The 24,147-nt window shown below is 37.8% G+C and overlaps 1 protein-coding gene across 3 annotated transcripts; it reads right to left on the reverse strand.

Moving 5' to 3' along the window:
* Positions 1 to 302: 302 nt before the first annotated feature.
* Positions 303 to 24,041, reverse strand: hmbox1b (homeobox containing 1 b). Of its 3 annotated transcripts, none has more exons than XM_079639580.1 (10): positions 23,840 to 24,041; positions 12,975 to 13,487; positions 11,365 to 11,450; positions 8,589 to 8,699; positions 7,873 to 8,026; positions 7,031 to 7,113; positions 6,804 to 6,899; positions 6,283 to 6,377; positions 6,123 to 6,206; positions 303 to 3,460 (listed from the first exon to the last, which is right to left on the reverse strand). In XM_079639580.1, exons 2-10 carry the CDS (start codon positions 13,484 to 13,486, stop codon positions 3,314 to 3,316), a joined length of 1,368 nt encoding a protein of 455 aa, XP_079495706.1. In that variant the 5' UTR covers position 13,487; positions 23,840 to 24,041; the 3' UTR covers positions 303 to 3,313. The 3 variants fall into 3 exon arrangements, with proteins under 3 accessions (XP_079495706.1, XP_079495707.1, XP_079495705.1); XM_079639581.1 differs by having other exon boundaries at positions 6,283 to 6,374; positions 23,840 to 24,026; XM_079639579.1 differs by having other exon boundaries at positions 6,283 to 6,392; positions 23,840 to 24,000.
* Positions 24,042 to 24,147: the final 106 nt, after the last annotated feature.

Raw genomic sequence — 24,147 nt, forward strand, 5'->3', positions numbered from 1 at the left:
TTTAAACTCTTAAAGCACAGTCGTGAAAGAATAAAAATCACATGCTTGATCATCAATATACCTTTATTTCCCAGAAGATAAAGTACTAAAATAAACACAAGTTTTAAAAAAAGTCATTTTAAACAAAGAAACTGTACAAAAAGTTCATATATATACTATAGTATACTTACAGAACAGTCTACTGTCCAAAAAAGGCACTAAATTCTTAAATGGAGATACAGATGATTCAGAACAAAATGCTTTTGAAATCATAGAATTATTTGATTCAAACAATCTTTCAATTCATAGTTACTGTATTCTGCTTATTTATACAGTTGCTTTTATAAGCCTATAGATTTTCTGTTTATAGACATATGAAAATGCACTCTGAAGAACTAAATGGAAAGCACCCCCTTTAAACCAGCAGGGTTACGTTACGGGTTCACAGAATAAAAGCGTCCGTTGCTCTGGAATCAAACACTTGAGACAACGAACGAGTCATTCGTAGTATGTCACTGTGAGATATGTCAATACTCGACGTCATAATGCAGTTTGGCACATTTCATCATGTGTATAAAGTTTCAAGAGGCTCTAATGACACACAACCATGAACAAGGAAGTTTCCATCCTTTTCAGTTTTTCTTTCTTGCACTATAAATACAAATGTAAAAGGTCATTTAAACATTACAGCATTTGTATATCGCCGCTACAATGTTCATTGAAATAAAACGGTAAAAAAAATGTGGCAAATAAAATGGTGAGTTACTTAATAAGTGAAGGGGGTGCTTCATCTGAACCAGACACGCTTCAGGAGACTGCTCTGAACATAACAAAAACTGTGTAAAACAATCAAATAAAAAGAACCTTGAATTAATATTTAACAAAAATTGACATTTCGTAAATATCAATTGAACAATTGTACACAGGAAGATAGAGGAAGGATACATAAAATCAGGGCTTCATTCATGTCACGAGCAGAACGAATTTCTGTCAAAATCATTCTTGCGTAATTTCAGTTTAGAGTTTATTTATGCAGCCGCGGCACCAACATATTCATCCAAACATAGACCTCTATACACGGAATTAACAAGAAATTGTGAATGTGTTCAGCATTATGCAACAAATATTTTCCCCGGATTTTCTAGACTATTATAAGTCGTAAAGTGAGCAGGATATATTCAAATGTAGCGCATGTATTTATGATACGGTCTCGGAGCCTCTACAGCGCCCCCTCAGTTTTCCAATGTAAATCTGTGGTGAGAAATGGAACTGCAGCGAGCTCTCATAGAGAACCATTGACCAAATGATGATATCTACGTGACCTTACATAAACCTTGCTCCAGAACAAGACGATATCAGTCGCTTCAGATACGTGTCTGCATCGGGTCAGTAACTAGTTGGCATGTCTGTTCTTCTTATGTGGAGTAGCATATCAGATTAATGAAAGTATTAGTTTAAACAGTCATGTGAATAGCTTTTCTATACAGTAGTTCTGTTGTGTTTGTTCTGAGAATTGACATTTGCAACATTCTGAGGTATTAAATACTACATTAAGGCAATGCTAAGATGACATTCTATGCGTTTGACATGTGTAATAAAGTCTGTCAATCATCATTAGAGCGCCAAATAACGCAAGGATATACGAATTCTGCCAAAAGTGTGTCTGATGTGTTCAGCGATTAGAATATAAAGCTTACAAAATGTTTAGCATAAACTAGCGCTAAGACCCAGAATCCGCCCTACCTAAAATCTCCGACCAAGAGCCGCTACTACATTTATGTACGAATAACTTTAAAACCATCGTAGCAAGTTTGAGATCATTTACGCAAGAATGGTTCTGCGAATTATTTGTTCTGTTCGTTTTTTTTTTTTTTTACAAAATAAATGAAGCCCAGCGAGTGAATAAAGTTCTTTTAGAACCATTTCGGAATACATTAAGCTACATTTTGGAACCAAGCTTATGTTAGATGAGAGTTCAGACTCTCAGAATCTCCGTGGCAGCAGAGGAAACATTTATTAGTCAGTCTCTCTTGAACACTGTGAAATTCTGATGTCATTTCACAATAATAATAATAATAATAATAAAGCCTTGTGCAGCGTCATTTACGCACTGGAGTTCTGACTGCTGTCACCTCGAGCCAACATGTTAGAGGAATGATATTTCACATTGACATCTTTAGATCTAAACATCTAAAACACAATGAGAACAGATGCTTCGGTCTTGACTCTTTGCGTGAATTGCACGTAAATAAAAACATAAACGATAAATAAATACAAACATAAGAATAATGCTGCTAATTGACTGTGGGTAATGCTGGACATTGAACGGTTTGAAATAAAGGAAGCTAGCCGTCTGCCGACTGAAGTCTCTCTTTGCAGGTTCATTTAGAGTCTGGGAGACTTACGCTTTTGCACAGGATAACTTTGCACGCTTTGGTGGTTTATTTAACCATTTCTTTCAAGTTTCACTATGATTATACTTCAGTTTTCCCCCCCTTTGCACATAAAAGTTCTTTCTAATGCATTTGGGTGAATCTCACACACACACACACACACACACAAAAAACCTGCAAATCAAAAGGAATTTTTATGTTAGTTGCGCTATGCACATTTCCCCCCAGAATTGTGTTTTATTTAAATTTGTTTTAAATCTGCATTTTAAAAAGTAGGAAAAATGCTTTTATATTTTCCCTCGCATTACGGTAATGTAATTTTGCTTTAAAATATGCTAAAAACTATCTTAGCGGTCCTCAAAACATTGTTTATTCTGTGCAAAATATCGATTTTTTTTTATTTTCTCTGCCTTTCATTTGTGGCGAAATGTGTTCTTGACCGTTTTCATGAGATTCACCCAATTGCAGTTTGATGAAGTCGCACACAAAAGGAAAGTAGAAACATTAAAGCAGTTAACAGAGCATCTGTAGTGGGAATGGAAGAGTTCGTCATGGATCCAGAGCGGAAACTAAGTACAGCTTTGCCGTTTGAAAACGTCTTTTCGTCTCTCAGACTCACCTCTCTCCTGAACGATCTTGCCATGAGCTTCTCCGTGAGAACGAGGCGATGAGAGTTACTGGAGCACGGAGACAGGGAAGCACACGAACATTAGACGAGTCACTGGAATGAGGTATGAGGTTTGGGTCAGCTTCTCTGCAAGGGTTCGGGAGGCCGTAGGAACAACCTTCCGCTTCTGGGTTTGTTTAGTGGTTCAGCAGGAGTGTTGATGGCAGGCGATATTAGCATCTAAAAGCTTGAGACAGAGCGCTGATTTGGTCGTGGCCCCATGAACACGTCTGCGAACATCCACACATTGATTCTCATCGTCCTGCAGTCTTCCTCAGTCGTCATCCAGCGCCTCTGTTTTGATTTCACTGGCCACGGCTCCCGGACGGGACAGGGCGAGGATGCTGTGATTGACAGCTGCCATCTCCACGGCGAGAGAAATGGGGTCCTGGTGGTCTGCGTGATTGCCGGCGACGTCATCCTTAAAGATACAAGTACGTGAATTAGCAACTGCGGCAGTGAAACGGTTCAATATCAGGTTACAAAAATACTAAATGTATTTTTTTTTTACAATGTATATATATTTTATATGCTTTACAAGTAAAATAATACATTTCATTATAACTTTTTTTTTTTTTTTTTTTTTTTTTTTTTTTTTACAATATATTGGTATATAATACTGATTAGCACTAGCATTGGTCAAAATGATATCTATGTAATTTGTAATATTATAAATGTTTACATACAGCGATGAGCCAGAACATTATGACCAGTCAAGGTGAGGTGAATATTGTTGATCATCTCCTAACAAGGCCACATATTACGGTCTGGATAGATTAGATGGAAAGTAAACAATCAGTTCTTGTAATCATTGTGTTGGATGCAGGAATAAAGATCTGAGAGACTTTGACAAGGGCCAGATTGTTATGGCAAGGATTATCTCTGGAACGGCAAGGCTGTGTGTCGCTCCCGCATCAATAATGGTGTTGTCGGGTGGAAGTGGGCTCTTTCAGCCGGATAAAGCACACTATCACACTGCACACATTGTTCAGGAATGGTTTGAGGAACATGATGAAGAGTTCGAGGTGTTCTCTGGCCTCCAAATTCTCCAGATCTTAATCCAGTTGAGCATCTGTGGGATATGCCGGACCAACAAGTTCAGTTCAGTTGAAGATCTGCTTACATCTCAGTGCCAGAGAGCACAGGACACCTTCAGGCTCTTGTAGAGGCCATGCCTGGGTGGCAACACGTGGAGGACCAACAGGATATTAGGCAGGTGGTCATAATGTTTTGGCTCATCAGTGTATGGATTAATTTATCCAGTCACATGGGTCAATTTTTTTTAAATTAAGATGTATACATCATTTGAAAGCTGAATAAATACGCTTTCCATTGATGTATGGTCTGTTAGGATAGGACAATATTTGGCCGAGATACAACTATTGGAAATCTGGAATCTGAGGGTGCCAAAAAAATCGAAACATTGAGAAAATCTCCTTTAAAGTTGTGCATTTATGTTCATGATTGTGCTGCATTCACTCACAAAAATACATGTTTTATATATTTACAGTAGGAAAGTTACAAAATATCTTCATGGAAAATGATCTTTACTAAATAACCTAATGATTTTTGGCATAAAAGAAAAATCGATAATTTTGACCCATACAATGTATTGTTGGCTATTGCCACAGATATACCCGTGCGACTTGCGACTGGTTTTGTGATCCAGTCACAAATGTATTTGTATGTTAAAGGTGGGGTAAGTTGTTTTTGAAATATGCTGTTGGCCAATGTTGATGTTTGAAATCAACCCAAACAAACACACCCCTTCTTCATTGCTACGCCTCTAAAACGGTCTAAAGTCGGTCTCGAACCCCGATCCCCTGCAAGCGAGTCGAGTGCACTAACAATGACGCTAAACATTGCAATCACTAGCAGTCGTCAGCGCGACTCTGACTAACTGGCCTTCATTACGCACGCAATCCAAGAATGCATGTTTATCATAGCAGAAGCGCAACCGAATTAATGCTTCTCGAAAAATAAAGCGCAGATGATGAACGAATGACAAGAAAGCACAAAAAATTTACGTACAGTACACAAGAGTTGGTTGTTAGTTGCCAACAGCACAATGACACTGAAACCCAGTGTTACTCACATGTGGAGCGAATCAAAGCAACATCCGCGTCTGTTTTCAGGCCTTCCCGCTTCGCTCTCTTCAGCGCTGGACATCGTTTCTAATATTAATGCGGGTCCTAAAGCTCTTGCCCAGACATAACCCTTTATTTTCCAGTGATTTCTTCTGAGCTTTTCTCTTTTGTATTGTCTCATCTCTATTTCTGCACCTCTTGCTCTTCTCTCTCCTCCACCATCATACGCCCCCTAAAGCTGATTGGCTACACGTTTGTTATGTCCGTCTGACTTACTTCCAAACAGCATATTTCAAAGACAATTCACCCCACCTTTAATCTTAAAGGGATGGTATAATGCACTTTTCACATGATGTAAAATAAGTCTGATGTCCCCAGAGTGTGTATGTGAAGTTTTAGCTCAAAATACCACACAGATATTTTTATATAGCATGTTAAAATTTAAAAATGGTGTGTCTGTCCCTTTAAATGCAAATGAGCTGCTGCTCCCTGCACAGGGGGCGGAGCTTCCAGAGCACATGTCCTTTTACCTCACACACACATGCACTGAACATTTCAAAAACCTTTAGCCTTTTATGTTCAAACTGGAGTCAGACAATGATGGAGAGACTCAAGAAGAAGTGACAACATGATGAATTTATGTAGCTTATGTGTAGTTATCTGATTAGCATATTCTGTCTTGATAATCTATAAATCGTGTTCTGGGGGCGGGGTTTATGTAAACTAACCCGTGTAGTCCCTAGCAGCCGTTTGTTGTAGTCCTTGAAAAGCAATTTATTTAAAAGCAAATATCTTCCTTTGCTTTGAACTTTGAGCGTTGTATCTTTGCAGATGTTGTTTATGCTCAAACTGCAACATTACACACTAACTAAAGTTAGAAAAGTGAAATCATAATCAACCACCCCTTTAAGAGTGTTTTCGTGTAACTCCATCTTGAGCTTTGATTACTTGCACGTATAAAGTGTGTGTGATGTTCTTCATGTTCTCATGCGATACCTGTGTTGGTGAGGTGGGCTCCAGACGGTAGTAACCAAAAGGTCTGTTCACGCTTCTCTTTTCAAAATAGGCAACATCACAGCCCTGTAATGAAATCTGAATGAAGATCCGCTCTAGCAATTGTGTTAGATGATGAATCCGAGTCGTTAGATTCACTCACCGGTTCGTTGTAGTCGTTCGCGTCGATGTCGTCACTGTTGGAGTGTCCTCCAGGACTCTGCACATCTATCCCGTGGCTTTCCAGAATTGTGGCTTCTTGGAAAAAAGACCCTGTCATGAAACATCTGAAACTTTTTAAAAACCACTAAGTGACCACAACAAACGAATATCAGCAAAAACCAGTAAACTCCTGAGTCATTTGACCAGGTTTCTTCGTTAAGACAATTAAGTCATTTCAAATGTCTTTTACTACGTATAAATGAGGGTTATTAGTTAACTAAAACCATTACAAAAATATAATATTTGCATTTATTATTTCTACTTGGCAAAGAAACATTTCTAATTTTCATAAAACAGAAATAAAATAAAATGAATAAAACTATAAAAATAACAAAAACACTACAACATTTTTCAATTACTTTTTAATTTATTAGGCCTATTATTAAAACTATTATTAAAATAAAAACTATAATAGCATCTCAATTATGCTGAAACTAATATAAACCAACTAAAACACATTACCAATATTGGCCCTCCTCTTGATCTCTTTGCGTCGATTGGCAAACCAGTTGTAGACTTTTAAGGACGTTACTCTTTCCAAATCAGACAACTTCTTTCCTAGGCAGGAGAAACAAGATTGAAAGGTCAGAGATGATTGCGAGAATAAAAATTGCAACCGTGACATTTATCTGTCGCACTACAAATGAGCGAACACAGCTGTGCAGATTCAGACACACCAGCGCTTCTACCTGGTTTCTGAATTACAGCATTGCAGGCGTTGGCGATCTCCTCTCGTTTGGCTTCATCTGGATATTGATTATCACTGAAATAACTGAGGAGAGAACAAAATAAATAGATTTCAAACAGATAGCTTCCGTTTCTAAACTATAAACCGCCTACAGTTTGCGAGAACAGCCTGTTTGTTGGCATGATTTGAGTTAAAAAAGGGAATTTTATTATATTGTTGTTGTCAGATTTTATTCCTAATTTGATTATCGAGACATAACATTAGGCGCGTTTCCATAATGTTTTACCTCTCGCAATAAGTCATTCCAAAAATCATGGCGACGGATGTTGGTAGGTTTATGTATATCTCAGTCACCGCACTGGCCATTATTATTAATGGAAGGAGACGTGTGTGCGTTATCCAATCATTAATGGCAAGGAAAGACTCTTATACTTGTGAATGTTTCTAGTGTTTCTCCCTCAATTCTGCTTCGAGGTCTTGATTGTGGCATTTCTTTGAGGTTTAGAATCCAGTATTCCTGCAATTATTTTGTCTTTTATGAATTTAATAAAGAACTCGGTGTCGTCTTCTGTCCAAACACACCGCGTCATTACGTCAGGTGACTGTAAATGCGCAAAAACTGTTTCCATTGCAGTTTTGTGAAATATTTCTTTTTCGAATTGCCTGAAAAACCTCCTCATGCGAGCGTAAAAACTTTTTTGCGATAAATGGGAGTTTTTGCGAAATTGACGTGTTTCCATTGAGCGTATTTTCAATTCGCAATTTCAATTTGCGCAATTTGAAGGGTAATGGAAACACGGCTACTGACCGTTTTTCAGACATTCCTCTCTCTCTCTCACTCACCTCTCCATCACAGCAAGACATTCCTTCCTCCAGGTGAATCGACTGCCTCGGCGCAGACGAAAGCTTCCGGGGGCGGAGCTTATGGGGGGCGGAGTCTGGCGCCACTCCATCTCATCCAGAGACACAGGTGTGGGTCGCATATTTAGTGTGGCACCTGAAAATATATACGCTGATAAATATATACTTTTTTTTATGTTTTTGAAAGAAGTCTCTTCTGCTCACCAAAGCTGCATTTATTTGATCAAAAATGCAGTAAAAACAGCAATATTTTCTATTCGAATAGATTTTAAAACTTAATTTATTCCTGTGATCAAAGCTGAATTTTTTTTTCAGCATCATTACTCCAGTCTTTAGTGTCACATGATCCTTCAGAAATCATTCTAATATGATGATTTGCTGCTCAAGAAACATTTAAGATTATTATCCATGTTGAAAACAGGATTCTTTGATAAATAGAATAAAGTAATCAAAAATAAGTTCAAATGAACAGCATTTATTTAAAATTGAAATCTTTTGTAGCATTATAAATGTCTTTGCTGCCACTTTTGATCAATTTAATGCATCCTTGCTGAATAAAAGTATTAATTTCTTGCAAAAAAAAAAAAAACTCAAACTTTTAGTGTAAATAAACAATTGAGGCTGTACGGTTGGATTCAACCTTATCTTTGTGGATCTACCAACCTACAGTAAATTCAAAGCGAGTGAAGTTTGTTAACCTGGCGTGGTCTTCTCAAGCTGGTACCAGCGGTAGAAAGCTCGCTTCTTCTGTTCGCTGAGATCCGAGCCCTGCTGGAGGAGCCAGTGAGAGATTCTGCTCTGACTGATGCCTGACACACAGAATCACAAATCAATAACAAATGAATGCACTGGTCGATGAAAGAATGGTCAGAATAATGACAAAACGACAGGTCATCTCACACCGAACATTCGTAATTCTATTTCTGTTTAGTAATTATGATTAAACCTATTGCACATTATTGTTCTGTCCTCACTAAAAGCAAAATGCAATGAACAAAATCTTAGTTAATCAGGACATGGTGTTTAATATAAAGCTATGTGGAACAAGATAAAACCATCAGAGATTTGTTGCAGTTGTGGTTCTTCGGGAACAAAAACAGAAATTGATCTCTTGCCACATCACACCTGTTTAGGACACAGTGCTTTAATGCCTGGTTCAGATTACACGATTTTGGCACGATTCGTTTGACGTAGGTGTCGTGGGGATTTAAACGACAACGGGCATCGGGACACAAGATTCGATCGTTTCATCTCGTATAGTGTCATAGTGGGCAACCACCTACGCCGTGTCTGCGATGCTTCACATGCGTGTGTGTGTGTGAGAGAGTGAGTGTGCGTTTGTGCTAGTGAGTGAGCATGTGTGCGTTTGTATGTGCGATTGAGCACGAGTTTGTGTGTGTGTGTGTGCGCTAGTGAGTGAGCATGTGTGTGTGAGTGAGCGCGAGAGAGTACGTGTGTGCGTTTGTGTGTGAGTGAGCGCGAGAGAGTGCGTGCGTGTGAGTGAGTGTGTGTGTGAGTGAGTGCGCGAGAGAGTGTGTGTGTGTGTGCGTGAGAGTGAGTGCTTATGTATGTGTGCGAGTGAATGTGTGTGTGAGACGGCACGTGATGACAGGGCGGAAAGCAACGTGTAGTCTGACATGGTTCTTGTCCACGACACGACAAGATTATCAAAAAAAAATAGTGTAATCTGAACCAGGCATAAGGAATATTCCAGTTTCAAAACATCATCAGTGACATGCTGTCAATTACCACAGACAATCATTTTGACTTCGCTTGTACAAATGCAAAATAAAGCAATAAGCCCCAATCTCCGCTCTACATTGTGCCAAACAACGGCCCTCAGCTGTTCTAAGTTCAAGTCAAGTCAAATTTTATTTCTATAGCACATTTAAAAGCAACAGTGTTGTGCCAAAGTGCTGTACAGTAAGATAATGTGCAAATAAGAGAGGCATAAAAGGAGACGAGACAAGGCAAAAATAAAACAGAGCTTGCTTTTATAAAACAGCTAGTCCATAAAAATATTTATTAACGCAGTGGCACAGCAATACTGATGTAATGCGGTCACAGGTGTGTGTTTGTAGAGTAATTTACAATGGCTTCAAACGGCTCAAGGACTGGAACTATCCGTTTTATAAGTGTTATTTGAGCTGTGAAGTCTAAACCCTCTTGTAGTGGGACTACTGTTCTTGGCAAATAAACTTCTGGATATGATAAGTGAATCCATCACACTGGATATGATGGATATCACATAGCTGCCAATGCTATGGGGTTTTTCTACCAAAGTATTATTTTTTTTTTTTCAATACTTCACTGTATAATTTAAATATAAATTAATACTAATACCAGGCACTGGTCAATTGTTAGATTTTGGGCTATGATTTTGCTTAATCTTCTTTTAGACTAGTGGAAAGAAACATCCAAAATACACTTAAGTGTTTATTTTATTACACTATCTTTGCGTCTGTAGATTTAGTCTTAGATTGAATCTGTAGATTTTTGCGTCTCTATTCTGAATGTTTTTACAGAGAGATTTCTTCATGTGACCCTGGACCACAAAACCAGTCACATGGGTCATTTTTTTTTAAATTGCTGAATAAATAAGCTTTCCATTGATGTATGGTTTGAATTAAAATAGTTGCCGAGATGCAACTATTTGAAAATCTGGAATCTGAGGGAAAACATTCGAAACATTGAGAAAATCTCCTTTAAAGTTGTGCATTTATGTTCACGATTGTGCTGCATTCACTCACAAAAATACGTTTTATATATTTACGGTAGGAAAGTTACTAAATATCTTCATGGAACATGATCTTTACATAATATTCTAATGATTTTTGGCATTAAAGCAAAATCTATAATTTTGACCCATACAATGTAATGTTGGCTATTGCCACAGATATACCCGTGCGACTCGAGACTGGTTTTGTGATCCAGGGTCACATATATAATTTGCCTGATATACAGTATCTAACATTTTGATGAGTATGACCGTATTTATTTTATTTTTTTGATAAAAAGAGATATCCAAAATCCCCTTCTGATCCTGTCTTTGTACAATGTTCAGATTTCTGGTCTGGCTTTTTATGCAGATGAGTGCATATTTAATCCGATAATGCACTATTTGCATATTTTAACAACATTTCTGCAAACTTGTAATGCAAAAGTAATGAGGCGATATTCTGCGTACGCTTCAGATGTGTGTGTGCACGTAAAATCATCTATAAGAATCGAGTTCTCTTTCACATCTTGTGCTTGAATGCTTAAAATTGCTTAAATGTTGATATTAGCAAGACTTGAAAATGTCCGCAAATAATGACCTTGAAGTCCCGTTTTTTTCTTGTGGCTGTTCTTTTGAAATTGTGTGCATTTTAATGTTAATTCCAGTGCAATGTCTAGCCCCATATATTTACATTGTATGTGCATTACTGTTGCATGTTTTTACAAATTGGGGTAATAGGGTGATGACGGACTGACCTGTGACCTGAGCCACCACAGCCTGAGAGATGCGTCTGTTACCCAGAAAGGCTTTGATTTCCTCCTTCACCAGGGTGCTGTCCCGCCTGCACACATCACAGGACGCAAACATGACGTATGTGAAGATGATCAAACTCATCGCGGACGGCCTCAGAGCAAAATGACTCCGTTTACACCTGGGAAACACAATCACTATCTGATAGTGTTAAATTCAGGTCAGGTTCAGAGTGAGTTTGTGGGTTTTGACCCACACCAGAGATATTTTAGCATCACTGAGATACTATTATAGTTTCTCAGTTTACAGTATAGACCTTATGCGGCAGAGAAACAAGCACGCAGCCATCTTTATAACTTTGTCTTTGAACTTCTGTATCTCTATGGCATCGCTGGCGAAGAGTAATTCGCTGGTGAAGTGGATTTACTTATTGTCAAGTTAAAGTTTTCTGATCGTTGTAATGTTTGAAGCGGATATTATGGCAAATATCAGTAGAGCGGGGAGATTTCAAAATGAGCGGTTCATTCATAAATCCGTTAGATCTTACCTTCACGCTGTGGAAATACAAACCGGAACACTGTTGCTTCGACAAGTTGCTGAAATAAAATACGTTGTTTTTTTTTTGGCTCATTCATCTCAGGGCTTTAGACTGCAACTAAAATGGTTGCAGATGTATTTAAAACATAAATAAATACATAAAATTATTTTTCTTTTTATTATTATGTGCAACTTTATACAAATATTTATGTAAAATGATTCCAAATCCATATAGGTCAAACACTAGTAAAACTAAAAAAATACTGTTTAGAACATACTGTATATTCCCTTTTGTTAAAAAAAAGCAACAATAAATATTTTGAACTTTTTTAAAATATTTTAATAAACTTGTTTTAATTCAAGTTTCAGTTATTTTAGTAAATGAAGTTAGACTAAATGAAAATGTTGATTTGACAATTAGCTAACATAAAACAGGTTTTTTTTTTTTTTTTTTTTTAGCTCAGTTAACGTAATGAAAATGTTAATGTTTTCAGTTTAGGTTACCGTATTTTCCGGACTATAAGTCGCACTTTTTTTTCATAGTTTTGCTGGTCCTGCGACTTATAGTCAGGTGCGACTTATATATCTAAATTAATTCAAACTGACAGAGATGAACCAAGAGAAAACATTACCGTCTACAGCCGCGAGAGGGCGCTCTAGTTAGCGGAGTTGTTCAGAAGTGACACCGAGGAAGAGTTCAATGTATTCAGTGATGTGGAATAAATGAGATTGCGGGAGCTTGGTGAACTGAACTTGCTTACCGGTAACTTGTTGGACTCGCTGGCTTTTGTTATTTAGTCTATTCAGCCTCCCAGGTATATGTTCTTTATGCTATTGTGTTGCTGAATAACTGTTAATGTGTTACGCTAACACACCAGACACCTATTCAGCCTGTTGTTCTGTGTGCTATTGTGTAGTTGAATAACTTGTCTTTCCATATTAAATGTTTGTTCTTGGATTTTGTGAAATACATTTCTAAATAAATGCAACTTTTTTCCTCTTCGTGACGCATTTTTTGACTGATGCGATTAATTCTCCGGAAAATACGGTAACTATAATAACCCTGACCCGCACTGACCTCATGAGCTCCTCCACCTTGTCGTCTATATCCAGGTCCTCCTCTGACCCCTCCAGCCCGTACGACCTCATCGCCGCCGCACTGTTTACCGGGCAACGGTTCGGTGATAGTTTCCCGTTGGGTGTGGCCGCCAAAGCGTCCCGCCCATTCTGGACCATGGCGACCAGAGACACCGGCGATGGTAAAACGGCGGGCGGAGATGTAGCATAACTGTTGTTGGGCGATGGCGATAAGTTACCGTGGAACTGCGTCTGCGTCGCTGTGGAAGTGGTGGAGGAAGTTGCCAAAGTGGCGCTGCTAGTGTTATTTGAGGTGGGTGTAGTGCTGGAGGTGGTGGCGTTGGAGTCCGGCGGTCCGCGGCGGCCGAATTTGTCCCCGTGCTCGCGGTCGAGTCGCTCCAGGGTGTCCAGGGCGTGCACGATCTCAGGTTTGGTCATCCCTGTACGCCGCAGTCTCTGGAGCAGGTCGATCTGTTCGATGGTGAAGCGTGGCTCATCTGTGTAGTGAGACATTCTGATGGGACACAGAAACTAACGTTATTTGCTGATTCGTAGCTCAATACACAACACATCAATCACATGTGCATCAATGGACATTATAGGAGAAGAAACAAACAGAACATTCAGAATTGAGTCTGTGAACTGTATACTAGTACATACTGAATGCTCCCTATTGTTAAAAAAGGTACAATAAAAAAAAAAAAAAATTATTATGCAACAATATTGACACATTGTTATGATTGAGTGGCATCCAGTTAGCTTCTAAGTTAATCTTATTTGATTTATTAAATTGCCATAACCTATATTGGCCATCCAGTAGTTAAATAACCCCTTTTCAAGAGACAAGAAACTAAAAACAATGAAGCTGATGCTGCTTCTGGTTCATTCATCTCAGGACTCCAGACTGCAACTAAAATGGCCGCAAATGTATTAAAATAATAATAAAATACATAAATACAAGGCAATTAAAATGTGTAATAATCGAATTTATTACACTTAATTGTTGAATTAATTGCATGTCAAATTTGGCTCAGAAATTACCCCCGAAAGATTATTTAAAGTCATTATTGTGTTAAACGAGAAAAGCATCAAATAGACATTACAATAAGTAGCTTAAGAAATTATTTTATTTTATTTGCTTCAACATAGAATTCATTACACATGAACTTTAACCCTTGTGCATTGTTCAAATTCCCATCCTTTCGTTATGTTCGTGGCTGAAAACAGCCACTACTTTAAACTGCTGTAAAAATTGATCAGATAAATATTTTTTTGCCATTTTTTTTGCATAAATCTATTAATCAACATCAGTCCTGTTCAAAACTACTAAATGTTTTAAAAAAAATCAAGATTTTAACTCTTTAATTGCCAAATTCATAAATTATGTCACTGATTTGGGAGGGAAAAAAACACAAAATTACTTATTTTCAATATAAAATGTGATTGTGGACTGGATTTTTTTTTACCTTTTATCACAGTCTTGGACATGTCAAAGATTAGAAACAACATTGGTTTTGATGCATTGTTAGTTTTTGTGCAGCATCAGATTTTAACGTTTTCTCCCTCATTTACTGTTCGTGGCTGTTTTTGCCCCATTGACTTCCATTATAACCCCATTTTTTGATTGCAAAGCCATGACACCATAAAATCATGCATTTTTGATTGTTGGTGGTTTTCCCTGTTGGGAAGAGGTAAAATTTGTAATTTTTACTGTTGATAACCAGGTGGCACCATTAACCCTTTAGGTAGGCCTGTGCAAAAAAAAGCTTAGTTTCTGGCTTTTACATGGAGTTATATGGAGTATAATAGCATAATAAAGTGTGTGTGTGTGTGTGTGTGTGTGTGTGTGTGTGTGTGTGTGTGTGTGTGTGTGTGTGTGTGTGTGTGTGTGTGTGTGTGAGAGACCTCACCTTGATGCGTCTGAGAAAATCAAAATATGCACCTCAGCTCTCAAAACTACATGGAGTAAACAAAAACAAAGTAAGTGTATTTATGCATCTGCCTTTTGATGGTGAGAAATGCAGACTAAACAAAAACTAAGCAAGTGGATTTAAACACTTGCATGCAAGCCTGCTGGTCATTTGATGATGAGAAGAGCAGCAAGCAACATGAGAAAGGGCTTGACTTGTAGTGAAGTTTTAGAGATGATCATGCAGCCTGACCCCTCCAGCGAGCTGCAGGATGTATTGTCTTCTCCCTCTGACACCACAGACTCAGGAGAGGCAGATCCTGATTTGGATGTGGCACCCTCATCATCCTCTCTAGCTTCCACTGAAGGCGAGGGGGATTCGGAGGATCCTGGGTCTGGGTGGATTGGGAGAAACGGCGAAGTGTGGTTTTCCACCAACCCGGAGACAACTCCCTTTCTTCAGCCTGCCAGAGTCGTGACTTCATGGCCGACGCGCTATGCCATCGCAAGGGTCCAGAACATTGATTCTGTGTTCAATCTGTTTTTTACGGGCGCCGCACAATGAGAAACTGGACCGGGGTGGACTCCACAGATCTCCGTGCCTACATGGGGCTACTGATTTTGGCCGGCGTCTACAGGTCCAGAGGGGAGTCCACACGTTGCCTGTGGGATGATCACAGTGGTCGTGCGATTTTTAGAGCCACCATGTCCCTCTCAAGATTCAAGAAATCAGCAGAGCTCTGCGTTTTGGAGGTTGGTCATGCTGACAATGAGGTCAATCATCTCGTCGGCCCTGGAGTCACGCCTCTGGCAGGCTGAAGAAAGGGAGTTGTCTCCGCGTTGGTGGAAAACCACACTTCGCCGTTTCTCCCAATCCACCCAGACCCAGGATCCTCCGAATCCTCCTCGCCTTCAGTGGAAGCTAGAGAGGATGATGAGGGTGCCACATCCAAATAATGGTCTGACTCTCCTGAGTCTGTGGTGTCAGAGGGACAAGACAATACATCCTGCAGCTCGCTGGAGGGGTCAGGCTGCATGATCATCTCTAAAACTTCACTACAAGTCAAGCCCTTTCTCATGTTGCTTGCTGCTCTTCTCACCATCAAATGACCAGCAGGCTTGCATGCAAGTGTTTAAATACACTTGCTTAGTTTTTGTTTAGTCTGCATTTCTCACCATCAAAAGGCAGATGCATAAATACACCTTTTTTGTTTTTGTTTACTCCATGTAGTTCTGAGAGCTGAGTTGCATATTTTGATTTTCTCAGACGCATCAAGGTGAGGTCTCTCTCTCTCACTCACTCACTCACTCACACACACACACACACACACACACACACACACACACACACACACACACACTTTATTATGCTATTATACTCCATATAACTCCATGTAAAAGCCAGAAACTAAGCTTTTTTTTGCACAGGCCTACCTAAAGGGTTAATGGTGCCACCTGGTTATCAACAGTAAAAATTACAAATTTTACCTCTTCCCAACAGGGAAAACCACCAACAATCAAAAATGCATGATTTTATGGTGTCATGGCTTTGCAATCAAAAAATGTGGTTATAATGGAAGTCAATGGGGCAAAAACAGCCACGAACAGTAAATGAGGGAGAAAAAGTTTAAATCTGATGCTGCACAAAAACTAACAATGCATCAAAACCAATGTTGTTTCTAATCTTTGACATGTCCAAGACTGTGATAAAAGGTAAAAAAAAATCCAGTCCACAATCACATTTTATATTGAAAATAAGTAATTTTGTGTTTTTTCCCCTCCCAAATCAGTGACATAGTTTATGAATTTGGCAATTAAAGAGTTAAAATCTTGATTTTTAAAAAAACATTTAGTAGTTTTGAACAGGACTGATGTTGATTAATAGATTTATGCAAAAAAAATGGCAAAAAAATATTTATCTGATCAATTTTTACAGCAGTTTAAAGTAGTGGCTGTTTTCAGCCACGAACATAACGAAAGGGTAGTGAATTTGCCCAGAGTGTACTGTTAAGTTTTTTAAAAATTTCAAAGCATTTTCCTAAAATATGTGTAAAAATAAGCTTTGTCACCAAAAATCATTCCATTTGCTGAAACACGGAAAAAGTTATGGCCAAAATAAGACTCAAAAATACCCCATAGTGGCTGAAAACAGCCCCAACAGCACATAAGGGTTAAGGCTACAATGGCCACGAGGGTGAGTAAATGACAGAATTTACATTTTTGGGTGAACTATAGTCTACCTTGTGTGTGTGTGTGTGTGTGTGTGTTTTTATATGGAAAAACTTTAATGAGATGATAAACAACAGTTCTGCTCTGACTTTATAGGTAATATTTTCATTGGCAAAACTGAGCAAAAGCGGACAATATTGTGTTTAAAATCAATATCACATTTGCACTCGTGCTATTCTGGTCAAAACAGCACTCGTGTGATATTCCTTAATATATCATGATATAAATACAAGACAAAAACTAATACAGGGGCATTTTTGCCCTGATATCTTAAATTTTAGGGTCATTCTGACTGCTTTCTATAGGCTTTGTCACACACTGAGTTGTTGACCATCTTCATGTTTGTCAACGATCAACTTTATGAAATGGAAGATGAACTACGTAGGTCTGGGTCAGGTGCATTCATTTTTTTTTTTTATATAATACTTATTTTAACTTCATAAACAATAATATTGAAATATTTATGTATTATTATTGAAAATACATTTGCTATTTAAAAGCCATATTGGTCAACCACAAACAAACCCAAAAAATATGATATGGTGGTGCACTAAAAAAGCAAAGTGAACCGTATGCAAGGCAAGTTTATTTATATAGCACATTTCATACACTATGGCAATTCAAAGTGCTTCACATAAAGAGGAAAATCAATCACAAAATAAAAGCAAGGAAAAGTTAAACAGTTATTCAAAAGCTTTAGGCTACATAGAAAGGAATAATAATAATCACATCACACTATAGCAATTCATAGAGCTTTGCATAGAAAATAGACAAAATAAAAGCAGGGGGAATTAAAGCAGTTGTTAAAGGAGATAAATGATCCAGTTATAAAATGGAGTAAAATGAATTAAAATAGTATAAAGATGCTACATAGAATAAACTTCTCATCTGGCAAAACACGTAAGATACGGCTTATTTTGACTCATGACGGTCAGTATTCTTCTGTGGATTTTCAGTAGTACCGTGGATTATCTGAGCCCACCAGATTAGTAATCTGTACTATTCACCACAGTGTTCACTTGACCGTCATGAGTCAATCCCCCTCATATTAGTGCAAAACGCCGGTTCATCATATCAATCAGTGCCATTTGAGTTCAGTTTACAATCAAACGGAGAATGCAGAAATAAAATATAGTGTACCGTAATCAGTCAGACGCACAGTGCTCATTAGTTCACTTTAAAAAAAATTTTTGCTGATAATTTACTCACCCCGATGTCACCAAGATGTCCTTGTCTTTCTTTCTTCAGTTGAAAAGAAATTAAGGTTTTTGAGGAAAACATTCCAGGATTTTTCTCCATTTAATGGACTTCAATGGCAACCAAATATCCCAATGTTCAAAGAAGTTTCAAATGTTCGTCTCAATGCAGCTTCAAATCCTCGACACAATCCCAGTCGAGAAATAAGAGTCTTATCCAGCGAAACGATCGGTTATTTTCACACAAAAAAACAACAATTATATACTTTTTAACCACAAATGTCCGTCGTGTACATCTCTGAGATCTCTCACGTTGGAAAGGTCACGCGTCACGTCATCTGTCTAAGTTATGTGTCTGTGTAATCAGGTTCAAAAAGGGGCGAAAAACTCCATTTGTTTTAATTGATTTTTATTATAAAAAAAAAAAACATTTGTGACCTTTCCAACGTGATGACGTAACATCTCAGAGAGGGTACGAGATGGCATTTGTGGTTAAAAAGTGTATATATATATATATTAGAAAATAACCGATCGTTTCGCTGGATAAGACTCTTATTTCTCGACTGGGATTGTGTCGAGGATTTGAAGCTGCATTGAGACGAACATTTGAAACTTCTTTGAACATTGGGATATTTGGTTGCCATTGAAGTCCATTAAATGGAGAATCCTGGAATGTTTTCCTCAAAAACCTTAATTTCTTTTCGACTGAAGAAAGATAGACATGGACATCTTGGATGACATCAGGGTGAGTAAATTATCAGCAACTTTTTTTTTTTAAGTGAACTAAACCTGTAAATGCACAGCTAAACGGATGTGTTTTGAGTCTGGATTTGAATGTGATACTGTAGGAGCACATGATCTGATCTCCTCTGGAAGCTGGTTCAGCTGCGGCCGGTGTTCTGACGGAACACCATACCCATCAGAATGGGATACCTTCGGTTAATGCGCATGCGCAGCAGTGGAATTAGTGGAATTGCGCATGCGTTAAATTTAAACCATCATTTCAGCATACCAGATTACAAGCGGTAAGTGTTGGTGTATTATATCGCATATTATATACACATTACCTAATTGCATTTGTATTAAACCAGGGGCCATCAAAACAGCATACCCCTTTATAAACTGTATTTTTTATTAATATACCCCTTTATAAACTGTATTTGTATTAAACCAGGGGCCATCAAAACAGCATACCCCTTTATAAACTGTATTTTTTATTAATATACCCCTTTATAAACTGTATTTGTATTAAACCAGGGGCCATCAAAACAGCATACCCCTTTATAAACTGTATTTTTATTAATATACCCCTTTATAAACTGTATTTTTATTAAACCAGGGGCCATCAAAACAGCATACCCCTTTATAAACTGTATTTTTTATTAATATACCCCTTTATAAACTGTATTTGTATTAAACCAGGGGCCATCAAAACAGCATACCCCTTTATAAACTGTATTTTTATTAATATACCCCTTTATAAACTGTATTTGTATTAAACCAGGGGCCATCAAAACAGCATACCCCTTTATAAACTGTATTTTTATTAATATACCCCTTTATAAACTGTATTTGTATTAAACCAGGGGCCATCAAAACAGCATACCCCTTTATAAACTGTATTTTTTATTAATATACCCCTTTATAAACTGTATTTGTATCAAACCAGGGGCCATCAAAACAGCATACCCCTTTATAAACTGTATTTTTTATTAATATACCCCTTTATAAACTGTATTTGTATTAAACCAGGGGCCATCAAAACAGCATACCCCTTTATAAACTGTATTTTTTATTAATATACCCCTTTATAAACTGTATTTGTATTAAACCAGGGGCCATCAAAACAGCATACCCCTTTATAAACTGTATTTTTATTAATATACCCCTTTATAAACTGTATTTTTATTAAACCAGGGGCCATCAAAGAAGCATACCCTTCACAAACACTGGTATGCAGTTTTAACAAAGTAGGCTAAATTGACAGACCCCGCTATAAAACTCAACTTCCGGTATGCTATTCTGACAAAGTATGCTACATCGACAGAACACCGGCATAGTAGTTAAAAGTGGACTCACCATGCTTACATTCTCAGGAAAAAAGGTACAAAAGCTGTCACTGGGGTGGTACCTTTTCAAGAGGTACACTTTTGTTCCTTTTAGGTACTAATATGTACATTGCAGGTGCTAATATGTACCCTTTAGGTACAAAAGTGTACCTTTTCAAGAGGTACTGCCCCAGTGACAGCTTTTGTACCTTTTTTCTGAGAGTGTGAGTGAACCCTTGGTATTTCTAGCTGATGTGATCCTAATGATCTGTTGGGTTTTATGCAACAATAAATATTTCAAACATTAATATGCAACACTCGTCACATTCAAACGCAACATGAAAATGCATGATTAAGCATTCAATTATCATTTACCAAGCTTTAATTGTGTACATCTTTCTTCATGTCTGAAACTGCCATGAAATAACTCCTATTGGTCAACTACTAGTAAAACAAAACTAGTCTCACTGTAAAAAAATATTTTCATGATTTATCACAACTTTTTATCTTTTGTCAAATCAACTTCGATAACTAATGTGTGAAGATAACATACTATTTTCAGTTTCTGTTTATTAAACCATTCTTCTTCATTGTATTAACTCAAACATTTTATTACAACAAACTAAAAATTAAGGCAACAAGGTAACTTGCTTTTTGAAGTTAAAACAAAACTAGTCTAGAAGTAAAAAAATTTTTGTAAGATGTTGAAACTAAACCTAAAGAAGAAACAATGTGATTATTATATAAAATTCATAACTTAAGTCTAAAAACTATTTTAAAATCTAATTGCCATCATCATAAGGACTCATTTAATTGAATCTTTAGCACTTAAGTGTTTCCTGTACCCTTTGAACACTTAAAGAAATTACTTTTAGGCACTGGATCTCTTTAATAAAACAGATTCACAAATGACTCTTAAAGGCATTAGTTACGGTTTAAACGGTATGAATCAATCCAACGACTCACTCAATTACTGACTTGTACTTATAGAACAGCCGAGTTAACAGTTTTATAGTCACTTGTGTCACGTTAGAAATGTCCGAATGCATTGCAAGTGTGTGGTTTGCTTACTGTGAACCACAGACTTTCTACTGCATGTTTTCTTTCAGGAATAGTAGGAAGTACGCTATTCTGAACAAGCCCATAATTCACTTAGATCTTAAAGACAAATGAATTATAATTTCAAGCGTTCCGCCATCTCATGGCAGTCGAGTTATGATGATAAAAGCAGGATTCATCTGACCTACTTAAAATTCTGTTTATCCAAGACGGCTTTCATCAGCGAGCACGAGCAATTACTGTCGCTGTTGTCAAGGAAACCATACCACCCAATGACGGATGAGTATGGAGTTTATGTAACTCCAGATTAAAGCGCAGAATGCAAATATGAAGCTTGTTTTGTTTAACCTCCTAATCTAGAGCACATGGTTTTATATTAAGCTAATAGTTATGCATGGGTATATTATTTAATACCAGGCGGTAATAGATGACTAGCCAACCAGGTTACATTTTAACCATGCTCTCACTTATGCTGAACATAAACTGCATGTTAAAACTATTTGCAATGAGCAATAGTGATACGTCACGTGACTACTTTATTTTATCTTCATGCTACGGTTCCCGGAAAAATGGATGGAAAGGTTAATAACAAACTGGTGACCTTGTGGCAACTTAGTAACTCCTATAACTTAGGCTAACCATCCCAGTTGCGCTGCTGGTTTGCTGTGAAATTCCTCACCGATGTGGCATTATTCCAGGCCTACTATATTTGCACAGGTTAACCGTTAACCTCGCACAGCTGGAGCCAAAGCACTTGCCACTAAAAAAAAACAACAAAAAAAAAAGGCTCAGTGAGTGAGCTCTTGTACTGCATAATTGCTTCCACTTAGATCTCAGATGATCCTTATAAAAGTCTGAGATAGGAACGTGGCAGCCACTGTGGGTTTCTAAAAATACATCGCTGTGAGGCTTTGACTGAGAGACTGAGAGATTGTGTGTGCAATGAAAGCGATACAGAATGAAAACAGTGTGTCATGCATGCGATCCTTCTCTGACAGGGGGTTTCACCCATACGCCCTGCTGCATTAGTGCTCGTGTGGCGCTCCTAAACCCTGCACTGGAGCATTAAACACTGCAGGCGTTCACCGCAGGGCTCTATAGACCTGCACCGCATGCACACGTGCATCAGCTCATCTGACTGCATCCCGGCAAGTCAAAGGAGTTCACTGAAAGCTTTAAATAATAACCCACATGAGGATCCATGTGCCCTTCTTCTTTTCATTTAATAACTCGTGTAGACGTGGACATCATGCAACACAATTCTGCAGGGTGGAAAAAGTGTGGATTTGTTTGCACTATAAAAACGTATTTGTGAGTTTTGACAGATCAGCCATTTGTCGTTTCCAAAATCTAACAACAAATAGTACGTTATAGTAAACTGCGTACATACTTATTAATTTCAGCAACTAGTTTAGTTTAAGAGTTGGCACATTTACACACTTAAACGTGTAAATCTAACCTTTAAACCCTGCAATATCTGACTAAAACATCACAAGTTAATATACACTGACAAAGGGGACAAATTCATTTTAACTGCTTGCTTATTCGTTTAGGTGTTGTAGTTTAAAACCAGGAGTTGTCTATAAATTGTAGCATGCAAAAAGGATGTATCCCAAGAGGAAAGAAATCTTTTTCCATGCATCTCTATACGCTCCTCAGTTCAGACAGACACTGGAAACACAAGTTATGAATGCAGATCAGAACAACTCCATGCAGCAAACTCATGATCAATGAGGATTATTGACAAATCGCGTTCATTTAGATTCATTTCCATCTCTGCACTGCATTAGAAAGCCCAGACGGTGTTTAAAATATTAATATTTTCTAAATGCATGTCATGTGATAGTGATAAATGCACAGATATACGCCCTTCATCTCTATGCATGAAAAATAACTGCTTATCCAGCATTAGAAAAAAACAGCCAGCGTGCACACGAAATGCATATTATTAAACAAGCGCTTATAAAGTAACTCAAATTGGGTATTTACACCTATATAAACAACAAGTTTTGCATGACTCATTTGTGTCCTGACCTCTGCAAAGATACACCAAAAAAGCTTTAAATAACAGCATATATAAATATATAAATCTCAGTCGGGTATTCGCATGATTGTTTATGAATATTCAATAGTACATGTGAAGAATATGCATGCATAAATACATGAGTTCAGCACTTTCACACTGGGAAAACTGGCAAAATAACTAATTAATTGGCGATTATATTACTTTATAAACTATCTAGACAGGCAAACAAACCTATCTCGATTTAAACTACATGCATATGCCGATTAAAATTAAACCACGAAGCGCGTTGTTAACAAGATAAACAAAACGAAGTAAATTATCCAGGCGGCTAACGTTAGTTAGCTTAGCACGAGCCAGCACAAAACTGACTGTCCTCATGCATAAAATCCCATTTCTTACCTGGAATGAGGAAAATACACAATATCTCAGCGCAGCAGATCATTTAATGCGCTCTGTCAGGTGATGAAGATGATATTTTATGTGATGTTGTGAGGAAGACTCGCCCTGACTGACTGACTGTCTTTGTCTGACTGACAGCAGCCGTGCTGACGTCACGCCGCACGCCTCGGAAAGACTCGGGAAATGTAGTTCGTTAATCGCGAACGCGCCGCCATTTTCACAGATTATGATGACGCGTTTAACGGTCATGATGAGCATCGTAAATCCTGCAATGTTTTTTTATATATATTTTTTTATATTTAATGTAT

This window comes from Phoxinus phoxinus (genome assembly GCF_949152265.1).
Source record: "Phoxinus phoxinus genome assembly, chromosome: 16".
NCBI lineage: Eukaryota > Metazoa > Chordata > Actinopteri > Cypriniformes > Leuciscidae > Phoxinus > Phoxinus phoxinus.

Bases quoted from the DNA above. Each gene is read 5' to 3' on its own strand.
- hmbox1b (XM_079639579.1), bottom strand. From the start codon at position 13,486: ATGTCTCACTACACAGATGAGCCACGCTTCACCATCGAACAGATCGAC. The intron at 8,700-11,364 runs GTCAGTCCGTCA...TCTGTGTGTCAG, and splicing joins TGTGGTGGCTCAGGTCACAG to GCATCAGTCAGAGCAGAATC. The intron at 7,114-7,872 runs GTGAGTGAGAGA...TTCTCTCCTCAG, and splicing joins TGTCTTGCTGTGATGGAGAG to TTATTTCAGTGATAATCAAT.